General features: G+C 38.1%; 1 protein-coding gene and 1 long non-coding RNA gene across 4 annotated transcripts in view; one reads left to right on the top strand and one right to left on the bottom strand.

The window, feature by feature from the left end:
• Nucleotides 1-497: 497 nt before the first annotated feature.
• The window catches only part of LOC116493360, a 41,941-nt gene continuing 17,825 nt past the window's right edge, over nucleotides 498-24,613 (bottom strand). For both annotated transcript variants that reach the window (XR_004253746.1, XR_004253747.1), the window contains 3 exons: nucleotides 19,544-19,646; nucleotides 2,597-3,979; nucleotides 498-1,727 (listed from right to left, as the gene is read on the bottom strand). This is a non-coding gene — a long non-coding RNA (uncharacterized LOC116493360). The remainder of the gene's footprint in view (nucleotides 1,728-2,596; nucleotides 3,980-19,543; nucleotides 19,647-24,613) is intronic.
• Nucleotides 16,077-22,937, top strand: CFAP161 (cilia and flagella associated protein 161). 2 transcript variants are annotated; one of them, XM_032194696.1, is made up of 7 exons: nucleotides 16,077-16,118; nucleotides 16,974-17,063; nucleotides 17,242-17,477; nucleotides 18,691-18,775; nucleotides 19,490-19,648; nucleotides 20,718-20,791; nucleotides 21,728-22,937. In XM_032194696.1, the coding sequence occupies exons 2-7, from the start codon at nucleotides 16,980-16,982 to the stop codon at nucleotides 21,936-21,938; spliced, it is 849 nt and encodes a 282-aa protein (XP_032050587.1). In that variant the 5' UTR covers nucleotides 16,077-16,118; nucleotides 16,974-16,979; the 3' UTR covers nucleotides 21,939-22,937. The 2 variants fall into 2 exon arrangements, with proteins under 2 accessions (XP_032050587.1, XP_032050586.1); XM_032194695.1 differs by lacking the exon at nucleotides 16,077-16,118 and adding an exon at nucleotides 16,780-16,842.

Below are 24,613 nucleotides of genomic sequence, written 5' to 3'. Positions count from 1 at the left end.
TATTAATGTTACAGAAGGACTTATTTGCAAGCAGCAGTGCTTTTAGAAAGTATTAAAGGAGAACAGGTTCCCAGAAAAGAGAGTAATGCCTTCTGCATGCTATCAAAATATAACTTCAGGTTGTTGACTGATTCCTCCTCCTCCCTCCCCCTCCCTCCCCCATTTTTTTTTTTTTTTTGGACATAAACTAACATTTCTCAGGAAATCCTTCCAAATGCCAGAAATTCATCTATTTTAGTTATAGAGAAAGCAAACTGTCTCCCCACAGAACTTTACTGATATCAAAATGGATGTAAGTAGATTACCTTTCAGAAGAATTTAGGGGGAAACGCTGTTCCTGGCCATAGCCATGCAATATATTAGCACAAAGTAAGAGTATATTATGAAATACTGACCAAGTCTTTATGTTTCTAATGTTATTTTTGCTACCTGTGGCTTCTACAGAATAACAGCAGTTAGAGTTCAGTATACATTGCTAACTGTCTTATTCCTATAACTTATAATTTCTGAAATTATGTCCCATAATTAAGCAAAACAATACTATAATATAAGAGCATTAGTTTTAATGAAAACCAGTCATGTATCAGTCTTCAGCTTAATTTGCTCTTCACAGACCCCAGAAATTAAAGGATTAACTATTGCAAATCACCCTGGTACTTTACATTTAATCACAAGCAATTTATGATAATTTATTCCACATGTCTGATACCATTGAAAAAAATTTGCAAATAAAGCTTGCCGATGCCTCCAGGAAGTGAGCTGCTCATTCTGTTCTAATATTAGAAGCAGACTACAGCAATGCAACACGTAACATTTATTCCATACCCCCAAATGCTGTGAGCCATCATTTTATGCACGTACAAAACAAATACGAGTGCCTGACAGTGACTGGGCTGAGAATTTCTGTCACATGAATACTGAATGACTTATAAACATGAAGAACTGAAAAAGAAACTTTGCTGATGTCTCAATCCAAGAGTACAGGAGTATCAGAATTAATTTGCTTCTTTTTTGTACTTGAGGGATGTCTCAAAGTGAGAAAGTACTTTTGGCTATGGCATACATGTACCCTTCTTAGTGTTACACCCACCCACAGCATTACTGCTTTTTAAATCAGCTAGATTTCAGAAAAGCAAAACTTTCTATGTAAACCGAGATGCTGCAACAGAAGTTTGACTTCTGGAATACGCTGACCAAAGAGCGGCTGACACATTCCTCGTATGGCACCCAGGAGTTCAGGGCTCCTGCTGAGCTGGTGGCACTGAGATACTACGGGCTTACTGATATCTCTCTGGCTCTGGAGGAAGGCAGGGCACCTGGCTCTCCCTCAATTTACAGTACAGAATTAACCAGGAAACCTTCTACTGGCACACTCAACTACTAATTTGGGAAAGGAAAATACTGCCTGGCAAGTTTGCAAGGCTGCTGACCCTGGTCTACTGGAACCACGCAAACCTTAGTGCTCTGCACCACACCCTGGGCTAATCAGTCTTTCCTTGGCTTGCTCAAATCCTCTGAAACAGATCTGTGTGAACAGGAACCCCTGTAATGGAACTACTGGGTCTGCTCATCTTTCTGTGCCCAGCTTTAGGTGTATAGGTTGGACATCATCATGATGTGATTTTTACCGAGCAGGTTTTTTTGCTTCCACATGGAAGCACATCACGAAAGCGAGGGTGGCGTTTTTGGTAGCTTTCAAGGTCCATTCGGCAAACTGTCTCCAGTTCCTGTCAGCACACAAAATATGGGAAAGTGAGTTTTTAGACTGTAGATAGAGGCCAGGTTAGCATTTATATTTAGATATTAATTAAGCTCATAATTTAATAGTTATTTTTCCTGTGTCCACATTTTTGAAAGAGTTTCAAGGTTGTTTTTTTCCCCTCCTTCTTCTAGAAACACTTCTCTATTTTCTTACCATAGCTCTTCCCTGAAGGCTGCAAACCTAATTATGAGAGGACTAAAAGAACTAATTATTTTCCCAGTAGCATCACGTCTTCCATCACCATGCATACATCATTACACAATGGTTAGGCTTCTTAGATTTCTTTTTAAAGAAATCTCAAATCTTTTTAAACTTGCATTCTGGCTTGGTGGGACCAGCAGTGACAAGGAACAACAGGTGCCTAGGAAGAAAAAAAACTAATGGCCTTGAAATTCAAATTATAATTTACTTCCATTCCATACTTGTTACAAGCATCATGCTGTATGAGGTGTTAGGGTCCAAGATGGCAAAACTCAAAGAAATCCTGCTTTATAAAAGTCTTTAATCAATAAGTAAATTGGTTTCTTGTTGAAATTAACCTAAAAACACAAAGAAGCAGGTTTTAAAGGCTAGAAGTATTTGTGTCACCGGGTAATGAAACATGTATTCAGAAAAAAAAAAAAAAAAAAAAAAAAAAAAAAAAAAAAAAAGATAAGTTCAATTTCACTTTCTACAAAGATGGAAAATAGAAAAACAGATGGTTCTGGAGGCCATTGCTTTTCCATGGCAATCCTCATTAACATAAATTTATTACAATATATGTATGAAAACTGAACTAAAAATAAATAAATAAAAATATCCCGAGTAAAACTCAACTGCAGCAGAGTTTCAGACCTTCTGTTGTCCCATTATGTGTTTTTGGCTCAGGTGTGATTCTGGGCAATCTGTTGATTTCCCCAGTCCAGGGCATTCATTTCAGACATTCCCTTTTCTTCATGTTGCTGTTGTCTGTCACCCAGAGGGGTTTGGCCAGTTCGGTTTTCTTCTGCAGTAGCCAGATAAAAAGGTAAAATCTCAATAGATGTATAACACTGTTAGAAAATAGCTGTGAGACATGAGTTCAAGGATGTACTAGAAGAATATAGCAGATGGCAAATAGCATGTGTTTTCAGACTTGTTTCCGCAACTATTTTCTTTACAACTAGTTATGTTTCATTATATTTCAATAAAACTAGAAATGAAAACTAGTTTTGATGACAATAGACAGCATATTCTCAAGTATTTCAATTAGTAATCTCAGAAGGAAATAAAATTTAAATTAGAACTTCTGCTCACCCCAGTGTTGTTCTGATGCAAACAGATCCTACACCCAGATTAATTTTGTAAGATTAGAAATTGCTCATTTTCTTTGAAATAGAAAAAAAAAAAGAAAGAAAGAAAGTCATCCTCTTGAGACCCAGTTGTTATGCCCTCCCTTTATGATTTATTTGGCCTTGAAAAGCAGAAGCAATGTTACACATCTGACTGGGGAATGTTACAGTTTAACAGACATGAATGCAGTGGGTAGAAATAGAAGCTGCCCCTGCAATCAGATTAGGTACCACTTTATAAAAGTTTCAAAAATAAAATTCCTGCTATTTTTGTCACTGGGGAAAATTCTCAGACATGCAAATCATTACAACTGCCCCACAGGTTTCGGTACAATTTATGCCATGTTTACAAGCACATATAAAATAGGGAAATCCTTCCCAGATACAAAAGCTCTAACTGACTGCCGCTTTTCCCAGATTTAAGCATTATTTCCTGTTATATACACCAAAGTTTTAAAGGTTCAAATGATGGCATAGTGACTGTTTTAGTAAGTGCTAGATCCTGAACAACTCTTGTTTTCTCTGAACTCTGAAATCTCCATCAGAAATGACGTGTACACACACCACTCTGTCACACGAACAATCATCTTTGAGCACATTTCAGGAAAAAGCATGTGCTATTCGAAACGCAGCTTTAAAAATAGCTCCTGTGTGGACAGATTGATTTCTGCCTAGCAGTATTTTGTTCCCTTAAATGTGACGGAAAATGGAATGATGAGCATGGGAATGAGTGATACGTATGGGAATTGCGAGGATGACATGGTTCCATTGTGTCTTTGCACTGTTAATCTTTCCGAGAGTGAAATTTCCAAACACTTAAGTCTGGGAACTTAGGGCAGGTTTGGTGTGTCCTTTCCCGATCTATGGTTGGGCGGAGGACTCAAATCTTTCTGCTGGAGACTTCCTGCTAAAGAGAAAGTGGGTGGTTAATCTGGTCTGCAGAAACAGATGTAGCTGTTGCTTTGCTACCAGAAAGCACTAAAACAGAGGTTTGGAGTAATTCTTAGAATAAAACATAAAAATAGAATTGAAGAATTGCCAGTTTGTCAACAGATGTTATGTCCACATTAGCAAGTAATACAAGCACAATAGGAATGCATCAGTAGAGCAAAACAATTTGTTCTCAGGCCCTTATGCCTTCACAACCTGTTTTTCTAGGGTTTCACTTTGGATTAGATTTGGTCTGGTCCCCAGATTAAATATCTCCCACACATGTGGTTTTACATCAGCCAAAGGACCAGTCAATGGTACAGGCTGCAATGTCCTCATCGGGGCTTGAAGCAAACACAGGGCAAACCCATTGTGAAGCCTCTTTAGTTTTCTCCAGGAACAGCCTAGCTCACATATGCCAAAACTATTCTGCAAATCAATCCAATGCACTGGGATTTGCTTCAAAACCATGTTATGACTTCAAGCCAAAACACTATTGCAGATAACTCTCTAAAACCCTGTTGTTTTCTGACTCTGTATCATCACCTATCGTCACTTCCCAAATACTTGATCACGATTCCAAAACCTGTACCATGTCAATTCTTCTCCCACATGGCTCTCTTGCAGCTGCACAGTACAATTTGCTGGCCCTATCGCTCCTCCACCTGTGTCAGCTGGACTTTGTACAATTACAGACACCAGCAGGATAACTGTCTAGATCATAAATTAGTTAGTCCAGAGTAATATTATTCCAGAATCTGGAAGTAAAATAAAGAAGGTACATGCAGGAGTGGTACTAGTTGATAGATATCACACAACTAGTGGATAAACTACAGTTCAATCCCTTACATGAAAAACAAAAACAAACAAACAAACAAACAAAAACCAACAAAAAAGCAATTAACAAAATATCTACATTAGTATACCTGAACTATTTTAACAGGAGATATTGCTTGCACTAGACTTCATTTATTGTTACTAAAAGCAGTTTAGGATGTTGAACAATCCTGGAGTAAAACGATCTGCAAAATGGAGAGGCCTGTTAGTGAATTACTCCAGGGACAGCTCAGCAACTGACAGGAGTTTTACCAAGAATTAATGAGATTGTGGGTTTTCAAATTGTTAGTTTGTTCGGCGTGCATACTAATCATTGTATGACATTGATAACAACATTTTTAAACAACCTTTAAAAAAGCTAATTACATTATTTATATTCCCTTCTTCTGCAACTTTGAGAATATTTGATTTTGACATAAAAGTGAAAATTTAAATAGAAAAACAGAAAGAAAACCAATACGATTCAGAGTCTGCATGTCTTCTGTTTTTATTCTTACTTTTCAGAATGGCAAGGTCTCACAAAATGACTCCTTAAGAATGATTTTATTTTTTCAGAAGAAGAAAAGACAGACGATGTACTCATAAGTACTAGAAACCAAACTCTACATAAAAATTGACTTAATGTAAAAGTAACGTAGGAATTCAGTGTCAACAGATCTACAGATAAATGAATGAACTGAAAAGTACACACAGAAATTGCACGAATGCCCTCAGTTCTGCTTTTTGGACACGTGAATCAAACATTTATTCTATAACCTTGCAAGGTGAAAAGCTTTAAAGATATTTATGTTCACTTCTCATTTGGCTAGGATAACTTCGCTGCATGAGCTCACCAACTTGGTCAGTCCAGCCTCAGACTCCAGGTGCTTTCACAGAATATAACATCACATTTAAAGCAATAAGCACAACAAAGAAAATGCAACATGCTGCTCATACGTTGCTGCAGTTTCTAAGAATCATTGAGTGCAATGAGTGAGTCATCACTTTGAGGGACAACAGCTTAGAGGGATGCAGCATTAGTAAACAGGCTTATTTTTTAGGTCTAAAGATGATGTGCCCACATCAGACTGATGTGAGACATGCAACAAAAATTTCCATATAGCACAGACCTTTTATGTTACCACCTCAGACATTTCCATGAATACAAAGCTTGTGCAAACTGACATAAGGCTGTACAACTGCTTGTGCTTCACTACCTTAGAGCAGGTCTAAAAGAGTAAATATATTCAGTTGGAGAAGGTTTCGCTACAGTGGAGCCCCTTCCCTTCCCTTCCCTTCCCTTCCCTTCCCTTCCCTTCCCTTCCCTTCCCTTCCCTTCCCTTCCCTTCCCTTCCCTTCCCTTCCCTTCCCTTCCCTTCCCTTCCCTTCCCTTCCCTTCCCTTCCCTTCCCTTCCCTTCCCTTCCCTTCCCTTCCCTTCCCTTCCCTTCCCTCTCCTCCTTTTTTGAGTCAAGTTTAATATATATTCTATTCCCTTTGTCACAATATTGAAGGAGGAGTTATTGTTAACATAATTTAACTGTTCTCAGCATTCACTGAGAAAGCAGGCATCCCTCCTAAATTCCTTTCAATGACTAAGGCATGATGACACATTTGGCATTAATTACATGGTGGTGCTATAACACTTATTTGCAGGACTGACTGGCGCTAAAAAATATTTTCCTACTCCTGCCTCAGCAAATCTCTAGGAATAATCAGCACAACCTACAGCACAAACCAATTTCCAAGGGCCAGACTGCTTTGGAATATAGGCTGCTATAAAAAAAATCATTAAGGCATTAATTGCTCTCCACCACATTGGCAAAAATTATTCCATCTCACTGCCTCCTCTTCCTGAAATCCTTGTCTTGCTCTCCAGTGTATCCATGAAGTTTCTGGAACTATCGTTTGCTTTGCCTGACAGTCATCATATTCCATCTCCTCTTTGAATTTTGCTTATACGTTTCACCTCTGTTTTCTGAACTTTCTGTCTTTACCCTTTTGATTTTTGTTATTGTTATTTTGGGTGGTCCTTTGGTTACCAAGGATTTGGACTCGATGATCCTTGTGGGTTCCTTCCAACTCAGATATTCTATGATTCCATGGCCATACATCTCTGCCTCCACCTCCAACACCCACTTCATCTCTAGACCTTTGCTCTGCTTAGACAGTCAAAAATGCACGTATTTTTTTTCCAGAAAATATACTAATATCTAGGATATACTATCACGTCAGAGCCTGAGCATTAGGACAGAACAAGAAGACATGAGAGTAACATGTGGCTGAGAAGAATGGTAAAACCATTACAAGATTCCCCCTGTTACCAGCAAGCTTCTTCTAGCCACAGGTATGAAAACATTATGTAACCAGACTGGACTACAAACATGACTCTAACAATTAAGATGCCTTTTTTTTTTTTTTTTTTTTTTTTTAAATTCCAGTGTTTTGAATTGCCTGCTTTCTATATTTATTTTATTTATTTTTTGCTACTGACAGGTATAAGCATATAAAGCAGCATTGCTGCAGCTGTAACAAAAAATTCTGGACAGCTCCAGGTGCCACCTAGCCATCCTATACTGAAATGCGTATCTTAAACCACTGAATGACTGTGAAGTATACTGGAAGAAAACTGAGCTGGAAATATTTTTTTCTCACAAGCTTGCTGCTTCTTCCTAGCCTGCAAGTAATCCTAAGAATGAAAACGCTAACACATGGAAGTTAGCTTCAAGTATTGTGTCTGGCCAAAAAATGCAAAATTTATCAACCTGTCTCACCAATCATAGTAATACCAATTCTCCAGCATTTCCCGCTACCATTCTGAAAACAGTCAGAGACTCACTATTACCTTGAGAGTCTTCAAACTCTACCGAGGTTTCTCTATTCTTCATAGAAATTCAAAATTCACTATCAATTTCTGTAAGGTAGAGTTAAAAAGGTAGTCATAAGGTAGAGTTAAAGGTAGTCATAAAGTTGTTCTTTACTACTTCATGACGACAAATGTAGTTTATTTTTTGGCCCACTTGATAGCTTTTGCTAGGATTACAAATTCACTAACTGGACATGGTACAACGGATGAATAAATTAGACAAGTGCCTGGTCCTCCAGCCAGGGTAATGAAACAATGAGAACAATGAACCTTAGTAGTAAATTAGCATGCTAAGCTGCTTTGTAAATATAAACATTTGCAAATACATGCAAGGAATCACGGGTTTTTAATATAACTTTTAGAATAGATTAAGGCACTGTTCTCACTCATATTTACTGTGGTCTAAATTTTAGAAAGGGTATAACTAAGGCATAAGAAGAGAAGAAAAAAAAAAGAAGTTACAAAACATAATGGATAAAATAACAAAAGCATGCATCGTACTCAGTAAGTACCTGAAGGAACTTGTATCAGCAAAAATACAATGTAAACAGTAGAGGCTCATCAGAAATGCCTATCAAGGCTCTAGGGACTAAGCAGCCTTGACAGACTGTATGAAATATGGGATTAGGAAAAGAAGTAAATGAATGAAGAAAACAATTTCAGAGGTAGCAAAAGTAAATAAAGTGGTATTTGAGAAGAGAACAATGGAAGAAAAGGGAAGGGGAGTGGAAAAAAGGAATGTTTATTCTAAAGCTTCCTTCTGTCTTGATAACTATTGCATTCCTTATCAACCAGAACCACATGGTCAGATTTGATTCTCTCTTCATGCCGAGTCTAAAAGAATCAGAAGAATGCCACTTATTCCTCCTTCCAGCCACTAAGAGGCAAGCTTTTCACTCTCCTCTGCCAGTGTTCAGATCCAACTGGTCTCCCAAGGCTAAATCATCCTCCTCCTTTCTGAATTTATTTGCAGTTTCCCAACGTCATCTCATACACAAGTGGCCAAGATCACCACTTAAAATCTCTTCAACAGTTCTTTGATGTTTCTTGTTTTGTGTGTTCACTAATACGTTGACACAAAAACCTGCAGTGCTGCTCTAATTGCATGTGTGTATTCTTAAGACTTGGAAGTTGCATTCCTGCATGGCTATCTCTATTTAGAAATTCTTTATCTCAAATTTTACCCAACTGAATCATTTTCTTACCCTGCTACATCATAAGAAATCACACTAATCTTCTCTAAGACGCCGCTGTTGCTTTAAGTTTTGCCAAAGACTGCTGCCAGAATCAACATAGATTAAAAAGTAGTTTGTGGATTTGGTGATTGTTCATAGAGAACTCCATCCTTACACAACCTCTGTAAGAGGCAGAACAGTTCATAATGTCAAAAGAGTACATAAAATGGAGCTAAATACAAATATCTTCCCTCTTTGATTATCATTATATGCAAATATAAGTTCTTTTACATTAGTGGTGCATCTTGCAAGAAGAAAATCTACTAGCTCTTTTTCTTATTCAATATAGCCCATTGGTTTTTACATCACTAAATTCATTCTTTCATTTGTTTCCTACAGCTATTATCACTTTAGGTTGCTCAAAGATAATCAAGCTTTCACTTTCCATGTGAAAGTTAATAAGCCAAAAAAAAAAAAAAAAAAGCCTTGCAACTGCTGCCGTTATTTGATATTACATACTTCTCAGGAATTCCTACCAAGATGAAACAAAAAATTTTCTTAGGGACCCTTCCAGTGTGAACCTTAGCCAAGGGTTCTGTATAAATAATGGACAGAAATGCAATTTTGGGCTCCCTTTACTAAGAAGGGCGTTCAGACACCCCCTTGTGGAAGCTGCCCACTTGTCTACGTGAACAGTACACACACACACCAGTAGATGTGCTCATCAGAGCACAAAGTTCTTTTCTTGCTTACAGGTACCTTGTCTCCTTTCTAAAGAGCTCCAACCCTTGCTTTTACACTTTTTCTTTTTTTTTTTTTTTTTTTTCCCAGCTGTAAAACTTGGAGAAAAATGGCTGATTCCATACCATTCCTTTCCACTGAAAAGAACAAACAGGAGGACACTTATCAACACTTAGAAGTGATTTCTGTGAAAATGTTATTCCTCCCCAAAACAGGTATTCAAGGAATGAATGATCTAGCTTTTCATTTTGGACTAGCAAATGCATTACATGTTGCAATGACTGTTTTAGTAACTGAGCGTAGCTCAGTCATTACATTATTTGGGCTGTCTGTTCCTTGAGTTCCCAACATTATATTGACATACCATCCCTCCCACATCTCAAAGAAAAACAACCAAGTGCTAATTTATAGATGATGACCTATAGCAACAAAGAAATACCAAAATGTCCAGTCTCTCGAATTAGAACAGTTGCCAGAGTCTTCAGACATATAAAATATTTTCTGTAGGCTGTGATGTCTGACATAAATACACTGCCAGAGTAAGGTCATCCAAATCAAAACCATAAATAGTGGAATGGTGGCAGAAAATGTTAAAAACAATCACAATACACATGTTCTGTTCCCCTTAGGACAAGAGATTCTCATCATGTTCCTTTTTGTTATGCCAGAAATATTTAACTGATTCATTGTTTGTGGTGTAAATACATAGGCCAGTTTCTGTTCCTGTTTTTTTAATAGTGCATTTTATGTAACATACAGATTCATTTGAACCAAAACAGAAGTATTCTGATCACTAGCATTTCTTTATCTCTAAACCTTGCCTAACACAAACTTCTCATGTGAGCCCAGTGGGACGTAGTTTCCAACAAGCAAATTTAGCAAAGGTTTCAAGATGGACTGATGTGTACCTCTAGTGTCATTTGTCAACATCATTACTTTCCTTTAAGAGATTGAAGCAGGTATTTCTACTAAAGAAAAGGAAGGGAACAGAGTGTCTTCTGTCTTAACTTTATCACCATAGGGAAGTGAAATCCAAAAGGAGAGGAGTGAAACAGGGGCAATGATTGATGCACAGAGGTGATTCACCATAGAAGATAAGGATTATGCTGCAGGCAAGGCTAAAAAGGGAAGCAGAGGCAACCCTTAGCACTACCTATAGATAGCCCTAAAGTGGGAAGAAACAGAATCAGCTGGGTTCACAAGGGGTCATGTAAAAATGTCACTTTTCAGTTTCAAGAACAGTTGGTTCAGAGTGGCAGGACTACCAGCTCGAACAACCCCAAAAGTCAAAGTCAGCTAAAGTCACAGAGTTTAGACTAAAAGACATAGAGCATAGAGTTTAGAGTGTTTTTTTTTTTTTTTAATTTTTTTTTTTTCCCCATCAGACAAGCATGAAAAAAAAAAATGCTAACAAAAAGCAAATTTCAAAATCTCAAGCATGAGTCTTCATGGAAACCAAAGTTTAAACAGATCAGTAAACAAGAGAGACAATGACCTGATTTCCACCCTTTATAAATAGGACCACGCCTCACCCACAGTGATTTTGTGTCAGTGACTGTGGGTGATGACAGAACTTTGTAGTTAGTGAGTGTAATGCACTCAATATATTGGAAGTAGGGTGGAACATCACTTAACAGAAGTCTCTTCAAATATATCCCTGGTAAAAAGTACTTAAAGGGAGCCAGCTGAGATCATACCATGTATGTTAAGAGCTGCAAATTTAACATAAACCTTTCACCTAGCCCATGACATGGCCAGTCTCAGTGTTCTGGTCGTGATACCTTGGACAAGACTCCATATATTGGAAAATTATTAATTTTTTTTTAATTGCCTGAGGATATACATACAAGTGCATAGCTCTGTGCAGAGATACGTATAAGAGCACAAGAAGTGATAATAGCTTTGCTTGTGGTCTTTCTGTCTGGGCTGATAAACACAGCTTAGTTGTGACTTACACTACAACTAAGCTATTGCTTGCTGACAAAAGTATTCCAGCTTCTTCAGAGTTAATATGCATCTCTGCAAAATAATGTTATTTCTTGGAGGCATACTTTAATATTTCTGTATTCTTTTCATAATTCACTATTCCTGAAATGACAACATTTTCCTCAGCGGTTCAGAGCTCTAGTGGTTTTCAAGACCACCTCCTAAGATTCAGCCAGTCAGGGGAGAAAATCTTCAAATATCCAGGATGACAAGTCATGATAAAACAGCTCAATTTAAAGATAAAATTATCTCAATTTGAAGATAAAATCACTTTTATAACCACTTCTCAAAAGAGTATGCTCTGCACAACCTAAATTAAAGACCTCTTAGAATGAAAATACCATGGGGACATGGATAACTCAATCCAAACCTTAACTGGCAAGTGTTTGACAGTGTTAGATATATTCTTGTCTCTCTAACTGTATTTTTTGGTTATAAAGCCCCAAGGGAGCTATTGTAGCAATTTTAGATGTCTTCAGCCAGATCAGATCTAATACTGGGAAAATTTCCCCTTGTATAGCCATATCAGCATACCTACTGCCAGAACAACACACAAGCATACCGCACCTCTTCCTTGCAGGAGGTAGACTGAGAGGCCTGCTTAATGCACTACTACATTTCAGAAATTACTACAAGAACAGGTTGGTTGCTCCTCAGCAACAAGCGTGACAGGAAAACTCCACGTGGAAATTCACTGCCAGAATGGGAGACATCAGTACAAGCATCTGGCACAACAACAATCCCTAAATCTTAGCGTATAAAATACTTAATTCTTTTTGTGCTGCGAACAGATGAGTGTTTGGGGAATAGGCTAGAATAAGAAACTGTGGTTATATTAATAACAAGCAGATTAATCATTTTAATAGCCAAAAAACAAGTAACAGGAAAAAAAAAAAAAAGAAAGAAAAAAGATAGCTATGGTCTGATTTATTGCATGTGTCACAATAATGCTAGTGTGAAGTAATAAAATGAAAGGAGACACAGTCCTGAAGAACGTGATTTACTCCTATGTAGTACTATTTATTCTGTATTGGTAATCAAATTTGGCACACTCATAATTTTCAACAGAAAAAGCAACAACAAAAAAGAAAGCAAAACAGGAAAAAAACAGACACTCTCCCAAGGCAGAAAAGGCAGGTATTAAAAATATTCTCATCCAACCTGCATATGTTTAAACATTGTTTTAGAACTTTTTTTAGTATGAAAATAATTTCAGAAGTTGTGAAACATCAGCAGTGCAATAAAAAATCATGTTTTCCACCACAAAATAGGGAGGTATGTGAGTGCAAGAGTTTACAGATTTACTTAATGTTCTGTCAATTCCTCTAAATACAGATGACCTGCATCATTCTTGGATTTAATTTATGTTCACATCCATAGCCCTTGCTCTTTCTGCCAAAGGAGACTGAACTACTTTAATTTGCACTATTGACATATGTCAATGCATTTTATGTTCTGAAGTATTTATAACACAACCTATCCTGATTTACTGACAACCTTAAAGCAATTAAAACTTTAACCAGCCTAGCATTTTACATAAATGAATGGCCTAGACAGCTCTATATGACATTTCAGGTCTTCTCAACCATACAGTTTTCAGAAAAGGAAAAAGGAAAATTGGGGGAAAAAACTATGACTAGAACAGTAGGGGTCAGGTTGTCACTTCTTTACCATGATGCAGTTTCATCTATCTCCTCAACTACATCAAAAGCACGCTGGCTATATTTTTATTTAATACAGACTTGAAGAAAAAAAGGAAAGTATTTGTTTCCAATAATTAATAAACACCTTTAAGCTTTTGTATGCTGACATAAATTAAGACACAAAACATGGAACAATTCCTTCACAAATGCAGCTTTTATACACAGAATTTCTTGCAGAAAAGATAAAAGATGTTCAACTTAAAAATATATAGAAGCATCCTTTTTTTAAAAAAAAAAAAAAAAAAAAAAAAGTTAGAGTTAGATTAGAGTTATTTTTTTTTAATTTTTTTTTTTCCCATAAAGTATTATGCAATCAGAACTGAAATCCTTCCTGGTGACAAGGATAGTCACTACATAATGCTTCTAAGAGATGCATGAAGAAATTTCTGTACACAATTATATTTTGAGTACAAACACTTCTGTAACATTCGCATCAAATTTTGTAGGTAACTAAGTACAGACTGATCCACAAGATCATAGAATCATTAAGGTTGGAAAAGACCTTCAAGACCATCTGGTCCAACCATCCCCCTACCACCCATGTCACCCACTAACCCATGCCCCTAAGCACCATGTCCAACCTTTCCTTGAACACCCCCAGGGACAGTGACTCCACCACCTCCCTGGGCAACCCGTCCCAACGCCTGACTGCTCTTTCTGAGAAGAAATGTCTCATTACTCCAACCTAAATCTCCCCCGGCGCAACTTGAGGCCATTCCCTCTAGTTCTATCACTAATTATCTGTGAGAAGAGGCCTACCCCAGCTCCCCACAACCTCCTTTCAGGTAGTTGTAGAGAGCAATAAAAGTCTCCCCTGAGCCTCCTCTTCTCTAGACTAAACAACCCCAGCTCCCTCAGCCGCTCCTCACAGGACTTGTGCTCCAGGCCCTTCACCAGCTTTGTTGCCCTTCTCTAGACATGTTCCAGGGCCTCCATGTCCTTCTTGTAGTGAGGGCCCAAAACTGAACACAATACTCGAGGTGCGGCCACACCAGAGCAGAGTACAGGGGGACGATCACCTCCCTGGTCCAGCTGGCTACACTATTCCTGATAGAAGCCAGGATGCCGTTGGCCTTCTTGACCACCTGGGCACACTGCCCGCTCAGGTTCAGGTGAGAATCTATCAGCACCCCCAGATCCTTTTCCTCTGCAGAGCTTTCCAGCCACTCTCCCCCAGGCCTGTCGCACTCCATGAGCTTGTTGTGGCCAATGTGCAGGACCTGGCACTTAGCCATGTTGAACCTCATCCCATGGGCCTCTGTTCATTGACCCATCCTGTCCAGGTCCCTCTGCAGGGCCTTCCTATCCTCCAGCAGACCGACACTTCCCCCAGCTTGGTGTCATCTCCAAACTCACTGAGGGTGCACTCAATTCCCTCATCCAAATCATCAATAAAGGTATTAAAGAGGATGGGCCCCAACACCAGCTCCAGGGAACACCACTGGTGACAGTCACCAGCTGGATTTCACTCCGTTCACCACCATTTTCTGGGCCTGGTCATCCAGCCAGTATTTAACCCAGCAGAGTGTGCCTGTCCGAGCCATGGGCTGCCAGCTTCTCCAGGAGAGTATTGTGGGAGACCGTGTCAAAGGCCTTGCTGAAGTCTAAGCAGACTACATCAACAGGCTTTCCCTCATCCACCACGTGGGTCACCCGGTCATAGAAGGAGGTGAGATTGGCCAGGCAGGACTTGCCTTTCATGAGCCCATGCTGACAGGGCCTGATCCCCCATCTGTCCCATATACATTGCATGATTGTATTCCAGGTGACCTCTGCCATCACCTTTCCTGGCACTGAGGTCAGGCTGACAGGCCTGTAGCTCCCGAGTTCCTCCTTACAACCCTTCTTATAGATAGGGGTCACATTAGCAAGTCTCCAGTCATCCGGGATCTCTCCAGATGACCATGACCACTGACAGATGATGGAAAGCGGCTTGGAAATCACATCCGCCAACTCCCTCAGCACCTCAGGTGGCTCTAAAAACCCTATGATTTTGCAATTTTGAACTAAAGGTTGTTAAGTCCCTATTTGTATACCAATATAACTAACTGGTGACCTTCAGCAAAACCTTAGCTCTGTGAAGAGCACGAATGTCAGTTTAAGAGGTAAGTAGAAATTACTAATAACGTGGGAAATTAGCTAAAATAAATATTTTCTCTCTTTTTTTTTTTTTTTTTTTTCTTCTGATAAAACTTCGGATTTCTAATCACTTCCTAGGCTTCCAAAATTTGTTGACTTTTGATATTAGGCCAAGATGAACGAAGTTTCCTCCCTGTTTCAACGAAGTAGTTTCAGCATCGCTTCATGTAGGGAAACTTCGCTTACCACAACTGACCACAGAGTGGTGCTATTTGAACAAATACAGATTTATTTCGTCCTTGAAGACTCTGAGATATGCTGAATAACTTTTGGAGCCAGAACAAAACGAAAACAAAACAAAAAAAAAAAAGGGCTATAATGTGAACTGTTGACCAAGATGGCTGATGATAGCATGTAGCCCCGCTTTCCATTAGAACAGACAACAACAACCACCATTTTCTCTTAAGCTTTTTAAGTTCCCCAGCTTTGAAACCTGCTTACAACAGTCAGCTCGCAAGAAAACCAAGACTAAGGAAGCTACGACTACTATGGGGATTAAACGTCCTGTGAGAGGATCTACACCATGACTGAAAATTGTTGGCTTAAGTTGTCTGGAAAGCAAACCTTCAGTATGTTCACACAGCCTGTTTTGCCACAGTTGTCTTCAGAAGTAAAATAATCACAGAACCAAAGCATTCGCAAAGTGTTCACCACATTCAGCAACACTATAGTGCTAGTTTTGTGCTTGTCAGGTAGGTGAAGATGAAACAACTCTTTGGCCTGTAAGACTGGTGGGTTCTAAACAATGCTCACTCCAAGACTGTATGTTGGGCTCGCTGTTCTCTGAGGAACGGATAAATTGTGCCTCAAGTCAGCGGGTGCTGGTCTAGTGTCCCACACACATGCAGCCACCCCAGCAGCATGCTTGCCCTTGGCCTGGCCACGGAGACCCAAGCACCAAGGCAGGTGCCCCGAAACCCCTCAGCACAAAGCCCAGGGGCTCAGCCTCGCGGCCTCCTCACGCCTTCAGACTTGGACAAATCACAAGGGACCCCACACTGCCATACATATTTTTATTTCTCTATTCAGTGGCAGTGGCCTGCCCCTGCTAGATTTGGGGTCTGCAAGGCACTCCTTAAGAGGGAGCGAGTTCAACGGGCTCGCTCCGCAGCTGCCCCCACGCTGGGCACGGCCACAGAGGGCCAGGGGCCGAGCCCCTCTCCTGACGCCATTTCTCCCGGAGCTCTTTCGCCTCAGTACACCCCGGTAACGCCCTGCCCCGGCGGGAAAAAAGAGCCCGCCCCCTCCCCTCACGAACGCTCCGCTCATTGGCGGCCTCCGCCCCGCCAGCGCCCAATCGCCTGCTAGCGCGGTCGCCATGGCGACGGTGGACGCGGCGCGGCCTAGGCCGCCATGGCCGCCTACAGCCCCGGGGTGCTGGTGGGCAACTGGAACGAGGCGGCGTTCCTGGAGGAGGTAACCGCGGAGCTGGGCCCTTCGCTCCCCCGCCCCAGCTCCCCGGAGCCGTCCTGCCTCTTCGCCTTCTCGCAAAACCTCAGGTTGTTTGCGCTAGGTAACGTTTGCCCCCCTCTCTCCTTTGCAAACAGGACCGCATGAGGGATTTCATACGTAAAAGAGACCGAGGGGAGCTGTTAATGCAAAAAATAGGCAGACTGGAAGAGAATCTTTTAAAGAAGGTAATTTTTAAAGCAGGTTTTGTCAGTTCTCTGTGACTCCGCATAGAACGACATAGCTGCTTATTAACGTGCTTTAAACATGAAGAATGCTATGGGCTAGCATTTCATAGGTTAAAATACTGCTGATACTAAGTTTATACAGATAATTCTGTATAAAAGTATGTGTATTTTGATTTAGATAAAGCTGTCGGTGTCTAAGGATGGATTTATTTGCTTTGGAGACACCGTGATGCTTTTGAGCCCGGACAGCAAATCCTCAGTGGACAATTACACTGGAGCGTGCGGCAACCTAACGCTGGCAATTAATCTGGAGGAAATATCCATATATTCGGCTGTGTCACTGCAAGCCCCTTGTGGAGTTAGTGCTGTCAAAACCATAGACCCCATGGGTCGAAACACATTTTGTCTTTTAAGGTTTGGTACATTCCTCTACATTGTTTTCAATTATTCCATTAGCTTTCAGTATCTTACTTTGAGAAATATGCAATTAATTTTGCTAAAATACAAATGAACTTGAGTAAAATATATTTAAGAAACACTCTAACTTGGGTCATACATTAAGCTTGCTTCTGGTGTGCATATTACTGTGAATGATTCCAAGTCAGCATAGAACTGGTGTGAAAACAGAATCAAGTCCACTGTGTCATTTGGTAAGTTCTGCAGCTGTTTTTAATGTGGTCATATTTGAGCTCTAGAATACAAAACATGTCCAAATTATTCATTCTCCTGCAAATAAAGTCTCTGAAGTGGAAATTTGTATCAATGCTTTTGCTGTCTATAAAATGCACTGCTACTCCTGTTGTCCTAAAAAAAAACCTCAATCAAACAGCATACTCACTCTCACAGACATGCTTGATTCCAGCTGCTCGCAGGAGAAAAAATAAAACAGGCCCCTGCTCAACAGTGGAAGGCTCTGCCTGAGAGCAGGTGTTTAAGAAAAATAACATTGTGTAAGAGTACAAACTAACCTATGTAATTCTGATTGAGCAAAACACTTTCAGTTAGACATAATAAACAATTTTGATGCCAAAATCCCAATTTAGGCCTTCTAGAAATGCAACCAAAGTACTTTTGCTCAGCAGCTGTCTGATACTAGTCATTGGCACTGCATGCTTTCAGATCCCTCATTAGCTAGCTACAAAGTTCATCAGCTGCAGAAGTTTCTACTCTAAATATACCTAGAACAGCCTAGCACTTAATTTGGAGATTCTTCCATGTAAGATACAGAAACCATTTTGAAAATATGGATATACCAGCACGTACATTGATGTAATAAACCCAATTACTAAATATCAATTATGTGTATAATTAGCAACAGGTGTTAGAGACAAACACTGTTCTGCTTTAAGTCTGATTTTTAAGATGCTTGTATTAAGTATATTTGGAAGGTGGCCTCGGTGCTTAATTACCATCAGTTTTTAGTTGGATATTATCTTTCTACTATGCGTGTTAATGAATGCATCATAAAAAGTAATCAATAAAGTTTGAATTTCTATTCTGTTAAATATTTTAACCAGTAAATAATTTATGATATATCTTTTCAGTTAACACAGACTTTAAACACCAAAAACTAATAGTAAAGCTGATATACTTGACTTTCTCTTTGTTCTTTTTACAATTTTAATAGTGTTGATGGAAGTTCAGTGGGTGAACCCATTAGATTTGGGCAAAAGTTTGGTCTCGGCACAACAGGAGGGTTTTCTGATCCAATGGTAAGGGAATAAAGTTGCAAATGACAGTGACAGCATATACTGATATTATGCTTTTAGTTACTGTATATATATATATATACACCAAGCTGTATAATGGTTCAACATCTTACAGAACAGATTAAGAACCATACACAGATCAAGACAAACAATACTTAATTAGAAAGTTCATGCAACTTGTCTGAGCTCAGGTGTGCAGTCAGTCCAAGGGGACTGAACCTGAATGATAGATAAAGGAGTTTTGTTTTTCTTTAAAGTCCAAGATGAAAAGCTTTCATTTGATTTCATTTCTTATGAAGAGAAAGCTATAGTCTGTATAGGAAATAGCATGCTATTCTATCATTCAGAGGCAGATTTCTATTAAATGTTAACATTGGCTTCCTTTACAAGTTAAAGGCAAAATAGACATTTCATGTTATGTACGTACTCAGAATAAATCACCACAACTACAAGAAAATTTTCCCTCTCAGCTATCACTTGATTCAGAGAAAATCTTTGAAATGTAAATTCAATTTTAAGTTAATATTCACTGGTTTAAGTATAGCATGGCTACTTTATGAGTTTATCAACACTATAGATTATTTTGTAGGTTTTAATTGTGTAGCTTCAATTTGACAGATGTTGTTCAGAAGCAAAGAGATATTTTTTGTGCTGATTTTATTTGAATTACATATATTTTAATTTTATATTGTCGTTAATATGTATTTTTGTTTACAGTTATATCTAGCAAGTGACCATAAATCATTCATCAGATTTGCTAAAAAATCTCACCTTCAGCAAGTATTTTTGACAGATGAGCTTTCTTATTTGACTTGCTGGCAAGCTGCCTTCTTGGATCCACAGCTGCGTCTTGAATATGAAGGATCTCCAGTTCCTGTAAGAAATTAAAAATGTTTTAAAAAAAAAAAAAGTTAAGTATTTAATTGAAAGAGTAAATCGACTATTTAAAAGAAAGTTGCATCCATTTTATTCATTAATTTTAATGAATTTTCATTTTAAGAAAGAGAAGAAGGAAGATTTTTATTAATTTATTTTTTTAAACCAGGGAATCTGGTGCTCATTTGAGGTTGACTTGCTCAGTTTTTCAAAAACTGTCAAAGGTGGGCACTGTTTGGAGGATGCAGTACTCGGAATCTGCATTTCAGGTCTTCTGAGCACTAAATTCCATTTTCAATATTGGAAGCTTTGATTGCTTAAGAACATTAAATTCAAAAAGTAACAACAGTAAACCGCAAGGCATGTGGAAAAGTGGATGCTTTTCCAAATTTGTTGTTGTAAAAACATTAAGTGGATACAATATTTTCCTGTTCCACATAACTTCTTGGCTTCCTGAAGTGCTGGGTGTATAGCAAACTATCACAAATATAACAGTTCCACTACAGCCTTGATTTGTGACTCATTTCCATGAATCAGCTCACTAATAAACTCAGTCAGAGTTACGTAATTGTCAAAGAATATTCTTGCACAGTGGTAGTAAATGAGGGTGACTAAAGATTCTTTTACCAAAAAAAAAAAAAAAAAAAAAAGTAAAATGTAAGGGTCCAGATCTAGTCTGTATCCCCAAAACACCTGGATCTCTCATCTGACAAATATCCACTGTAAGCAGTATTACCCTGATTACTGGCATAACTCTCCATTATTTGCTTATTATTATTTTTATTATTATTATTTAAGTGCCCAACATAAGGGAGTGGAGGAGAATGCATTGGACAGTAGACTGTGTCTTATCTGAGGGCTAAGTGTTTGGTTAGTCTGAACTGTTAAGATGGTTGTGTTGAGAACGGATGGCTTAAAATACCTCACTATCGATCTATAGCATGATACACAGCCATGCAGACTTGCATTAAGCAGTAAAGTAAATCATTTAATTTGAATAAGAGTTATTAAAATCAGTCTAAAAGTATCTATCATCCCTCTTTTGTTTTTGGTTTTGTTATTTTTCCAGGCAAACTCTAAAGTGATTATTACTCATTGCCATACTAATCGGAGCTTAGCTGTTCCAAGGAACTTTTGGACAAGGTAAGAATAATTTACAACTGGCTGCGATATCCATTATGATACACCAGCTGAGTACATCAAGAATTACTGTAAGAAGCAAGATAGTTGTGTTAGGAATACACCAAAGAAACAGAAAAAAATGCAGAATGCACGTTCTCCTTTTCCCCAGTTTTATTTCTTGGCTGTGATGTGTGCTACTGTGATCCTGTAGACAATCAACTGTCTTATTCATATTTGTTTTACCTTTTTATTTCGTACCACATAATGCTTCTAGCCTTCTTTAGTGTCTTGGTGGTTCTCCCTTTGAATATCTTGAGCAATTAATTTTATTTTTTTTCTAAGAAAAAATGGTATGCTAAGAAGTATAAGGAGTAACAGAAAATAAATACCACAGCATACAATTCTATACTTCTTATATATCCACATGACTCACAATAAATGAAAATTAATCCAACAATTCATGTTCATATGCATGTATTGAATTAATATTGATGAAATGTTAAGGAGTATAAAAATTGTTTCTCATTAAATCAAGGAAAAATTTGACTGAGAATTTGTTTCAGTTTTTTGAGTATGAAACAAGATCTGTAGGGCTGAGACTGAAATGATTAAGTAGCCAGATTCATCTTCAGTCAAAAAGAACGGCAATATAAAAGGCTGCAGAGAACCTAACCTGCTTCCACATACTCAATATCAGTGCTGTATACTGTTGGGGCTGCTTTAGTTCTGAAACTAGAAAGGTGGCATTTCCCTTTAATTTCACATTCCTAGGTTATTAATGACTAACAAAGCGATATATACATGTGTTTCTATTAAGAGTCCAATCTTTGTAAGTACATGCTAATATTTCTGAATAAACCAAGAAAAACATGAGAAAACGTTGAATGTCTTACAGCTAATTCAGACTTGCTGAATGTGTATATATTAATTCTATGCCCCTTTTCTTTGGCTTTGCAGGTCGTATTTTGGAAGGGAATATGAAGTAATTTGTCACACTTACCTGGACTCCCATAGAGTTGAAGAAGATAAGAATTATTGGGTAATAGTTACAGCAAATCCCGGTGACGATGGTACTATGATTGATAGACCTGACCCTCAGCCAGGGGGAATCGGAAAGAAAGAATTTTGTCAAGAGACAGAGAATATAAAAATCCCAGATTACAAATGACAAAGATTGATGAGATTCTGGTTCTTATTGTTTTCTGCTCAGATTTTAGTATTAGAGATGTTTAATTAAAAACAGAAATGAAAGTCTATCATTAATAATTTTATGTAATCTTATCAACTCATCAGGGTTATGTGGATGGCAAAAATTGACTAATAAAGTTTGATGAACAATGCATGACATAAAAAATTTGTCAATCAACAAGGGTTCATTTTCGTACTTTCACATTCAATGATGGCAAAAGAAGTCAGATCAGTAAATAAAGTGTATTTGCACTAAATTACTGGCCTTTCAAGTGTATGTAACCAATGCTTCCAAAAACAAACCAGTGTCAGCCTTTTGAAAAGAATGAGCATAGAGTTTCCAAAACACTAAAAACCAAACTCATGCAAGCTATTATGGGACACTTTGACATTTAAAGATCATCCGAGAGAAATTTGTTGGTTGAGTTTGTTCCACACAATGTAATGTTGCCAATTATTAAAAAATCTCAAGTACAATCTCTATATCTAAAGCTTGGCTTCAAATTTATGGGAATGGAATTAAGAAAAAAGTATGAATTTTTACTTTCATCTGTCTGCTCTAAAAATTTAAGTTCCAAGTACACAGCGATGAGGACTAGAAGCTGTGCACACAGTGCACAGCGATGAGGACTAGAAACTTCCTAGAGCCTTTTTTCATGCATCACCACGTTCCATTTGCTTCCTAATGGCAGAATTTTTCAATCCATAATCATTTCAATCAAGTTTGACAGCAAGATAAAATTCTCAAAGAAAAGTAAGCTCATACATGTCAAGATAGGAAAAGAATGAGAGACCCTGTAAATTTGCCCAATAAGACTACAGTTTATGTTTATATCTAATCAGACACCAAAGAATCCACATGAAAGTGTATGGGCCCAAGAATGGTTAAAAGATTGAACTCACATTTTCTTAAACATCAAAATCAACAAATCATGAGACACAACTATGAGCTGAAACTACCACAGAGAATCTTCTTAATATTTGGCATTCCATTATATCCATTTAGTACAGTTACCTGTATACATATTTCATTTCTTATTTTACTGCAATGGCAGGCGCTTTCTGCACAAACTAAATAATTGAAGTTCTGAGAGAATGGACTTTTTGAGAATGGACTTTTTAAGTCCATTCTCACAAAGCATTCCAAAGATCTTCAATGTTCATAAAGGTTAAACTAAACTTGTTAAGTTTAACCGAAACAAAAATATGAAACTTTCACAAAAGAAGGGATCAATCCAAACATTTATGACTTCAAACTCTGTCCCAGATAGATGAGCTGTTTCAAGCCAACTGGGAAAACTTTAGAAGTTCTTGCTTTTATTCAATATAAATTTAATAGCAGGATAGGCTAACTGGCACTTGTCATACAGTGTCTCAGAGCAGGTGAAAGACTACAGTTCTGTGACATGCAGATTTGCTCTGGGGGAGCATATCACAGAGGACAATTTTTGAATCACATTCTATGCGTGCAAGCCTTAACCTGTCTGCTATAGATAAAGCTATTTCAAATCTGGAAAAACTTCTTTTCATTGAGTTAAGTGTAATAAACAAGAGGCCTTAAAACAAAACTATTATTGAAACAAAACTTCATGTGAACTCATGCAGAAATGAGAGCTGTGTGGGCAGAGAGCCTCGGCTGGCCAATGTTATGGACAGGAGTGTTTGGGTGAGTTTGTGCGCATTTGTGTGGGAGAGAAGCAATGCAGGTTGCACAAAAACAAGTTTTGTATGGTCTTAGAGGAAAACCAGAGATAAACAGAAATGAGTGCAGAAGTAGACAATGTTGTAATTAGGTGCTGATTAAAAGTGGCTTGAAGTCTTTCACATGTTTTGATCAGACCTTATGGGAAAGTGCTGTGCAAACTGTTGGAAAATAAACAGGATTGAATCAATTCCTGATTATCTTATCAGTTTTTCTTCTGACCTAGTACAGTTTTAAGACCAGAGATTGTGCAAAGTTTCTTATATCATAAGATATCTATTTATAGTATAGCTGATTCTTGATGTCAAATGCAGATATTTGTGTTACTCATTTTTTAACTGTTCTTTTTACACTTCTTAATATTGTCCACACGATGGCACCACGTTGTCTAAAAAGGCTGATTATCGCCAGCAGGATTATTGCTACCTATGTAAAAATAGCTTGAAACGTTCACATTCAAATAAGTTCTTGATACAATGCCAGAAAAAACTAACTAGATGAAATCAGGCTTGAATTTTGTGCTAGGAAATGTGATCAATGTTTTATCATCTTTTTAGAAAATAAAATCAAGCAACAAAGGCAGATAGAAGAAAGTACAACATACATGCTTTGCAGGGAATTAATTTCTTAAAATTAATTGGAATATTAATTTCTAACAAAAAACATACAGAAAAAGTATGTTTCTAAAGAAAGAGTAATACTTTCTACATAAAGATATGAAAGCTGGTGTGCAGCAAATGATGCATATTTTTATAGGGACACTGCTGTTACTTACACCAATCTACAGAGACTAAAATTCTGCACATTTTCAAAATAGATTGACATAATTCTGCTTTGATGTTGTGGGTAATAAACTAGAAAAAAATCAGGCTGCATGGATGCACTGCAGTGTTTCTAATTCGACCAGTGTGGACATTTATTGGTAAACACAGGATTTAATATAAAGCTTTATG

This window comes from Aythya fuligula, chromosome 11 (genome assembly GCF_009819795.1).
Source record: "Aythya fuligula isolate bAytFul2 chromosome 11, bAytFul2.pri, whole genome shotgun sequence".
NCBI lineage: Eukaryota > Metazoa > Chordata > Aves > Anseriformes > Anatidae > Aythya > Aythya fuligula.
Note: the sequence above shows the minus strand (reverse complement) of the source record. Positions and strands in the feature narration are given on the sequence as shown.

Coding starts and splice junctions, on each gene's coding strand:
- CFAP161 (XM_032194695.1), top strand. CDS start 16,780: ATGGCCGCCTACAGCCCCGGGGTGCTGGTGGGCAACTGGAACGAGGCG. Junction 17,064..17,241: donor AAGAGAATCTTTTAAAGAAG/GTAATTTTTAAA, acceptor ATTTTGATTTAG/ATAAAGCTGTCGGTGTCTAA. Junction 20,792..21,727: donor CCAAGGAACTTTTGGACAAG/GTAAGAATAATT, acceptor TTGGCTTTGCAG/GTCGTATTTTGGAAGGGAAT.